Source organism: Corylus avellana, chromosome 1, assembly GCF_965113065.1.
Source record: "Corylus avellana chromosome 1, dhCorAvel1.hap1.2, whole genome shotgun sequence".
Classification (NCBI taxonomy): domain Eukaryota; kingdom Viridiplantae; phylum Streptophyta; class Magnoliopsida; order Fagales; family Betulaceae; genus Corylus; species Corylus avellana.
Window position 1 is genome coordinate 19,235,146 of NC_142490.1, and position 9,237 is coordinate 19,244,382.

The following is a 9,237-nucleotide window of genomic DNA, read 5'->3' on the forward strand; positions in this document are numbered from 1 at the left end:
TTTTTTCCATTCTGCAAATATTTTTATTTTTTGTTCTTTCGTATATTTTAACTTATATTTTTCTCTTTTTTCTGTATTCCTATTCAGCACTATTCACCCGACAGAACACTGTTCATCTTCAGTATTCAACTTTTAATTTTCTATTTAACGCTCCTTCAGCTCTTGTAAAAATAGATCTGATTCTTCCGAACTAAACTCTCTTTTCTTTTCTCCCTCTCTGATCATCTGTGATATCTCACAAAATGTATGTCAGAGTTTCATTTATGTACAACAGAATGTTTTGTTCAATGAAAGCTTCTTCAAGCTAATTTTACAGCATCATATTTTCGTAAGTCTTTATTTTCATGTATCTTATTTTCATTATGTATATTCTGGAATTTGTGATTCCGATTGAAGTATCTTCAACATTTCATATTCATCTTCATAATTATATCTTTGTGTATCCATCTAGATATGCTGTTCATATTTTACCTAGATTCTTTCAAGCAGTCTCTGTTTAAATCACTATGTCTTTAATTCTTCCGCTTATGTCAACTCGTTTTGCGAGTCCCCTCTTGGTATCAGAGCCCAGAGTAGATCTGTTAAGTATATTTTCAGATGTTATCTTTAGCAAAATCTTTAAGTTCTATGGGATGTACGATTTGTGCCGTCAATGTGCCGTCAGCGCAATTAGGCCGGGTAGGCTGGTAAGTCGGAAGGACACACAGTAGGACACACAAATAGCTATTCTAGAACACTTAAAGACCAATTAAAGAGAAGCATTTGGAAGTAGAAAGTCTTCAATTTTGTTGTCTTGTCCTTAACAAATATTGTGAATTATGTCTAGATTGTTTAGTTCCACATCTTCTACGAGCTCTAGATCTAGTTTACCTTCTTTACCTGATATAGTTAATGAAGAAGAATTTAACATCCCTGAAGCAAATATAAATTCACATGATTGGAATATACCCAAGGTCCCAACCAAAGAAATTTATAATTCAAGTTTTTCACCCTTGTCTTTTAGCAATGATTACAGCGTTAAAACAGGTGAACAAGTCTATGCTTTAAATAAACATCATGACACATGTCAATTACTTTCTAAAGAAGTAATTAAAAAACTTAGAGAAAAGAAAATGAATTTACTTCATGTAGGATTAATCCAAGTTGCAGTAAAACCCTTAGTCCGTCTAGGAATTAATGCCTCTGTACTTTTGTGTTTAAGAGATGCAAGACATAAAGATTACAGCATTAGCATGTTAGGAGTCATTGAATCTAGTCTTCATAAAGGACCAATTCATTTTAATTGTTTCCCTAACTTTACCTTAAGTTTAAATGATTCACATATCTTAAAAGCTTTAACTTTGAACATTAAAACAACAGGTTATGATATGTTAGAAGGAAGCCAACCTTTAGCATTAATTTACAGATTTTATTATAAATCAATGAAAACAGATCTTAATGTGCATGCTCTTGTTAAAAGTCCCAAAGATAAAACTTTACTTATACAGACACACTCTTGTGATGCAAATGTCAGAGTACCAAAATCAGTAGTATGGTCTGAAGTAGAACTTCCAACAGAATGGCTATTAGAAAATGAAAATATTCCAACAAAAACAGAAAATACAGCATTTGATCTAAATTACTTACAACAATACTTAGATGGTACTGTTAGGTTAAGTTTTGATAGATCAAGAATCAGCAAACCACCCTTCAAGATAAAAGAAACAGCTCTCCAAGATACACTAACAAGCCATAGAAATCCACAAGATACAAGCCGTAAAAATTCTGCCTCTTCCTCCGTTAATGTTGAACCTTTAAGAAGAGATAAAAATTTAAAGTTAAAAGGTATAAAGGTAGAATCTGTAATAAGCTCCCCATGTTATACAGCTAACCAAGAAAATTTTGAAGAAGAAGGACCAACTTCCCCAACACAAACAGATATAGAAGAACCTCCTTTACACCCACAATTAATGACTATAAGTAAACCATTTACTTTAGATCTCCAACCCTTAATAAAAAACTATAACTCTACCAAGAGGGGACTCGCAGAACGAGTTGACATAAGGGGAAGAATTAAAGACATAGTGATTTAAACAGAGACTGCTTGAAAGAATCTAGGTAAAATATGAACAGCATATCTAGATGGATACACAAAGATAAAATATGAAGATGAATATGAAATGTTGAAGATACTTCAATTGGAATCACAAATTCCAGAATATACATAATGAAAATAAGATATATGAAAATAAAGACTTACAAAAATATGATGCTGTAAAATTAGCTCGAAGAAGCTTTCATTGAACAAAACATTCTGTTGTACATAGATGAAACTCTGACATATATATATTCTCTCTTTCACAACTTTTACTGGTTCGTTACATTTTCGGATATAGTTTATACATAACTAATAATGTATACTTTCAATGCAAGGCACATTATTAGATGGTACCATAATTGCCGTTAAGCAACTTTCTTCTAAATCAAAGCAAGGAAATCGAGAGTTCGTAAATGAAATAGGAATGATTTCTGGTTTACAATATCCAAATGTTGTTAAGCTGTACAGATGCTGTATTGAACGAAATCAATTATTGTTGGTATATGAATACATGGAAAACAATAGCCTTGCACATGTTTTGTTTGGTAAGCTTTGTGTTTTATCCTTGGCATGAAGAATAGGAATTGAAAGCCATGAATCATATAGGTTGAACTAAAATGTTCAATATCATTGATTGAGCTATATGCACCAATTGTAGAGCCAGAGGGTGGCGGAGTGAAATTGACTGGCCTACTAATCCATCGCCAGCACTTCGACCCACAATGTCTACAGTTGTGAGCATGCTTGATGGCCAAACTGTTGTTCATGAGTTGATCATGGATCCAAGTATTTATGGTGATGAGTTGAGATTTAAGGCTTTAAGAGACCAATTTGATCAGATCTTAGGACAGAGCTCAAGTGACACTCGAAGTCTCATTCAATCGTCAGACGCCACATGGATTGGCTCTTCTGCTACATTATCAAGTCGATCTTAACTCTACGTAAAATCACCATAACATCACCCTTATGGCGATGAAAAGTTCTTGCTTAATGATAAGAAAGTATATTGAATCCTCTAGTTTGAAAATATTTGATTTTGGTTAACATTCTTGGGAAAAAATGTTGTAACATGAAGTTGAGGATACATTAATTATTAGAAATTCTCCCTATACATGATTAATCATTTGATATGTTCCCATGGTTTTACCCTCCTGCATGAGTTATCTTGGAACATGTTAGAGCAAACTAAGGTTTCCAGGCAAAGTTTAATATAGTTGGGCATTATAATGTTCAACCAGCATGTTGGTTGTCACATTGAAAGTCATATTTAACCCCATAGGAAATTGGATAGGGTTAAAGGGTATTTCGAGGGTCATACTCTTATTTGTGTCCCCTGCTTTGGGAATTTGGGTAGGGTTGAAGGGTTTCGAGATGGTCATGCCCCTTCCCATCACCTGTTGGTCCGTAGTTTGTTTCGTTGACAAAACTTTGCCTACTTTAATTGTCTTTTTTAGGCCGGATTATTTATTTGACTAATTTCCAAATGTTCCAAGGAAGGCTCCGTCACCTTTGTTTTTTTTTTTTTTTTTTTTTACATGTCCACACAAGGGGGGGGGGGGATTCGAACTAGTGACCTCCGCTTTATAAGGCGTGGTCCCCAGCCGATTAAGCTACCTCTTAGAAACTCCTTTGTTTTTTTAGTTTAAGAAGCTATCCTTTGTATGCTTCTCAACAGTTAAAAAAAAATAATAATAAAAAAGATTTCCGCTATTGCTCGGGTTGCCCTATTTTAATGTAACTATTTTACTCATGAAATATTGTTGTTATGCCCCTCTTGCCCTTTTGGGGCAATCTTTGGCTGCCTGTGTAAATTGGCTTGTGCAAATTGGCTTATGGAGTATGCATGGATTAGCAAGCCAGATCCTATCAAGACAAAGCTTTTCTTGAAATTTTTGCTAAATTTTCTTGGAAACTTACATACAAAAAAAGTGTTTTTGAGGTAAACACCAATTTAAATTATTGGAGATTTTAATCCGAAGAAGAAGAAGCAGATGGGGAGCTAGACAAAGATCGGTTCATTGGCGATTTCCCTTGAGAAAGCTTAGACTTTCAAGCTTCAAACTCCTCCATTCATAATCAAAGGATCCTATAAAACAACCTCAAATCAAAGCAAAATACTTATAAAGAATGTCATTTGCGCCCGAAAGCCAAGCCTTCTCACTCCTAGGTCAACCCAAATATAGTGTATTTGGTAAAGAGTTTTAAGACAAAAAATGAGAAAGAAATTGATTAATATGATATCAAAGGTAAATGAGGTTTATAATTTTTTGTTAGCAAAAACTGGTTACATATTACGGGTGGCCCAAAATGTAGAATTTCAAAAATAAAATGACTTCAAAAATCATAATTTCATCAAAATTTAATAATAATCAATTATAAAATTAATTGTCATTTTAAAAAGGCACATCATTTTTAAAGTGACATAAAAGACTTCTAATATTACTCGAAAAACGAGCCGCTCCCAAGAAATAACATTTGTTTTTATCTTTCAAGAAAAGAGACTTCATTCAAAAGTAAATAGAAAAGCTTGTCAGTGAAGCAACTCCAAAACCAATCCTCCAGTAATAGATAAGCGACCTTATCCATACAAAAGCTATCATATCTATTTAAAATACAAATAAGATATGTCATCCAATAATCGCATTCAAATATTCAAATTAAGTGATACATGTAACCACTAAATCCTACGATCTTAATCCCCTAAGATCCCGGTAAGGATAACTACTCAAATCCCTTGTTTGCAACTGCACCGCAGAAACTCAGGGAAGATTAAGTCATTGATTAGGGGACTTCTACCACTTCATGCCTATAAAGACGGATCATTTCTTTATATTTGGGTAAGCGCAACTTTAGCTCCTAAACTTGCTTTTGTTGCTTATACTCTCTCTCTCTCTTTCAAATTCTAACTTAGGCATCAGAGTGTCCCCGCCGGCTCACCCCTGGTCTCTTCGATCCTTTTCTTTTCCCTTGTTGTGCAGTCAAAGCTCTTGAGTGTTAGTCGACTCGGACTCGGCAGGTGTGCCACGTCACCAGCAGGAAAATTGTGTTTCAACAGTTTGGCGCCGTCTATGGGAACTCAATTTTCATCAGTTCTTACCATTTATTAATCTAATATGGTGACCACCCGTTCCACTCAAGCAGGGGCCTCTGGCGCGCCGACTCCTAATCTAGCCGATTCCATGAAACAGATGACTGAATCTATGAATGAAGAAGCAGAATGAAGACCTCGCCACAAGGCTCACGGTTGCTGAAGGCCACAATAGCCGGAGGGACCAAGAGCGAGAGGAAAGGCGAGCAAAGTAGCATGAAGAGAGGCATGAGAAGGAGATGCATGCAGAGATCCGTCAGGGAAAGCTGATTCCAGACTAGCATCGCAAAGAGGATGCGAGTTCAGTTCAAGCCAGCCATCATACGACTGTCCAGAATGAGGAACATCGCGAGCAGTAGAACCCGGAGAGGTCTCAGCATACTAGGCCTGGACGAGAGAAATCTCGCCAAGAAGACCGCAATGATGGGCGAAATGAGAGCCAAGTTAATGCTAATATGAAAGATCTCGAGAAGAAGTATGAGGATCTAACTCGCCAGTTGGCCATCAAGGAGGAGAAAAGCACTGCAGGAGAGCTTATGGACAACACCGATTTGCCTTTTACTAATCGAGTGTTGGACTTCCCCTTGCCTGACAACTTCAAGATGCCTCGTGTTGACAAGTATGGCGGTAATGGTGACCCTGCTGAACACATGGAAAGCATCCGCGCTCATTTCTCCCTTCATAGAACTTCGGATGAAATCACATGCAGAATATTCCCCCTCACCTTGGCAGGAGTTGCCAAGGGTTGGTTCGCCAAATTGGCCGCCAAGTCGGTAGATAATTTCAAAGAACTCGGGTGCCTCTTCTTAGGGCTTCTAGGGTTCTCCTAATCCCTATAAATGGGCCTATAAGCATTGAGAAAAAAGACACATCGCGTCCTAGAGCTAGAAATCAAAAATTTATCTTTGGAGCTTAGAAGATCATGAGCAGCTAAACCCCTTCATGGGGTGTTGATGTAACCCTATCCAATCACAATGGTTTGATTGTATTTAATTTCTAAATTTTCAATTTATGCATGTTGATTGTATAACTATGAGAATTGCTACCTTTTGATTATGTTCTTAATTATTAAATGCAATTGTTCTTAAATTCCAAAATCAATATTTGTGAGGTTCTTCTCTTGTCTTAGAAAGTATTTTACTTTTGTTGATCTCAAATCATTCTTGTTTTATGTGATTATGAGGATGATGGTTATATAATAGGTTTAATTGACATATGATCAATAGGATTAGATAGGCCATGCCTAGGGAAGACGAATTGTACTACACCCTAGTTTAGTATAATTCAGGTAGACAGTCCGTGCCAACCGAAGATGGGTTACACTTATTCATTGATTGTATGTATCATGTTAAAGAATTTGATAATTTATACCTAGGGAAGACGGATCGTACCGCATCTTAGTAGTTAGGTGGACGATCCGTGCCAACCGAAGATAGATTATGCTTATTCTTTAATAAGGTAGTTTCTTGTTTATTTATAACATGCATAGAATGAATTTCTCGGATTAATTATGATTAGCCATTGTTGTGCGGATAGAGGTGAAGTCAATACCCTACACTCTCTCTTATTTTAAATCTCTTTTATTTTCATGCACTTTAGTTTTAAAGCAAATCAAATCAAATCTTCTTTTAATTAAGTTAATTTTAATCTTTCGAATTTTGATAATAAAACCCCTGCAGTCCTTGAGGTTCGACACCCTCAATACAGCCCTATCCTACGGGATTCGTCCTATTGCGAGTGGTAATTTTATAATTGATATTTTTGGTCACAAAAATACCACATCACCGACTCCTATTGTAATTGGTACAGTAGGTGGTATGATATAAGTGCTAAAATAGTCATATTTTTAGTCCTTAACTTACATGTTTTAATCCTTTAGTTTTAGTTAATTTATGCCATTTTACTTCCTTTTTGTATTTTCTTTGTTTTATAGGCTTTTGAAAGAAAAGAAAGCGTTTCTGGAAAAATTCCAAGCTTAAAGGGCAAATTGGGAAGACCTAGAAGATATGGTTAAGCTTAGCCAATCATGGTTAAGTTTAATCAAATAAAGGAAAGGATTAATTCGGAATTTCTCAATTTGAAGTCAAATCGGATTGGAGGCAAAATTGGATTCTGCATACCTCTTGGTATTTTGACCATAACTCTCAGCTAAGATATCTGATTGAGGTGATTCAAGTGGCATTAGAAAGCTAACTCCAAATTATACAAATCATTGTGAAATATCATTTTCCCAATTAGGAGCGCCGCAAGGCAAAAACCATGCCGTAATTTAAGACCACAATTTTGGGCGAATCCTATTCCGATTTGGACTTAAGTTTTCTTTATCCTAATTGGACTTGGACTTAAATCTCCGAAATTCCTAGGATTACTAGGGCTTCTAGGAATCTCCTAAGCCCTATAAATAGACCTCTAAGCCTCACAATTAAAAACATCCTTGGAACATCCTTGGAAGAGGCACAATTTGGGGAGAGGATTGGAGGCTACTTCTAGGAGCGGTTTTCGGTTCTTTCTTTCCCTTTTCTTTTTAGTTTTATTTTCATTATGTGTAACTAACTCTTTAGGAGGGCTAGATTGAATCCCTAATTATGCTCATTTAATATTTCAATATTGGCGCCTTTGTAATGATCTTGTTGTGCTATTTAAGTTGATTAATGCCTACTTGCATGAATTCCTCATATGTGTGTGCCTGATCAACATATGCATATGGTATGGACTAGTTAGTTAAATCAATTTGGTATTTAACTTGATTAATGCCATGCCCTAGTTCCTCACCACGATTCTTGGGTTAATCAACATGGGGAACCAGGAGTATATGCCATGCCCTAGGCCTCATGTGTTTGTCGATTTTCATAGAGTATATGTTTTCTTAAGGAACAACTTAATATACACCATGCTAAATCCCTTAGAAAAGAAAAGAGTTAGAGTATACGACATGCCTAACTCGTTACTTAGGGAAATCTATAGCTTAAGGAGTATACGCCATGCCCTTAGGTTGACAAACATTAAATATGCATAACATGATCAAAGCATTGGCATATTATTATATTATTTAAGTATGATTAGTGGTGGATATCAAAGCCCTGCCTTTACATTTACTTTATCTTTATATCTTTTTATTTTTCTTAATATCAAATCTGTGACAATTTGATATTTTAATTAATTCAAAACAAAATCACAATCCTCGTGGGATCGACCTCGTACTTGCGGCACTATACTATTGTTTTGATCTTGTGCACTTGCGAATTAAAACATACTAAATATTATCTATTAATTTAGGTAGTATTTGGCACATCATGGTAAAGGCAAGAATGAGCCAAAGGGTGAGCCAGCTGAGCCACTGGAAGACGTGGTAGTTGGTGAAGGTAGAATTTTGAAGATTGGGACGTAGCTTGGTCCCAGGATCTGAGAGGGTCTCGTCACCTTCCTTCGACAGAACCTGGAAGTTTTCCCATGGACTCATGATGATATGCCAGGAATCGGTCCTGAAGACATTCTCCACTAACTCAATGTCGATCCGAGTGTGAAGCCGGTAAAGCAAAAAAGAAGAAAATTCGCTCTTGAGCGGAATATGGCTATAGCTGAAGAAGTAGAAAAGCTGCTTTGAGCTCGGTTCATTGAGGAAGTCCATTATCCCGATTGGTTAGCCAATGTAGCATTGGTCAAAAAATCCAATGGGAAGTGGAGGATGTGCGTAGACTTCATTGACCTCAATAAAGCTTGTCCAAAAGACAACTTTCCATTATCCTGCAACGATGCGTTGGTTGACTCGACAGCTAGGTATGGCTTACTCAGCTTCATGAACGCTTTCTCTGGCTATAACCAGATCTATATGCATCCAGAAGATCGTGAGAAAACTGCATTCATAACTGACCGAGGCCAGTACTATTACAAAGTCATGCCCTTCGGCTTGAAGAATGCAAGGGCAATATACCATAGGCTGGTTAACAAAATGTTCCAAGACCAGATCGGACGAAATATGGAAGTCTACGTTAATGACATGCTTGTAAAAAGTGTGCTGCCACGAAACCATGCACTTGACTTGCAAGAGAAGTATGCAGCCCTCAAAATGTAC

At 36.4% G+C, this 9,237-nt stretch overlaps 1 protein-coding gene across 1 annotated transcript; it reads left to right on the forward strand.

Annotated features, from left to right (window-relative positions):
* The first annotated feature begins 818 nt into the window (after positions 1 to 818).
* LOC148588056 (uncharacterized) lies at positions 819 to 2,072 on the forward strand. Its single transcript, XM_088512352.1, has one exon. It carries the CDS (start codon positions 819 to 821, stop codon positions 2,070 to 2,072), a length of 1,254 nt encoding a protein of 417 aa, XP_088368478.1.
* The last annotated feature ends 7,165 nt before the right edge of the window (positions 2,073 to 9,237 follow it).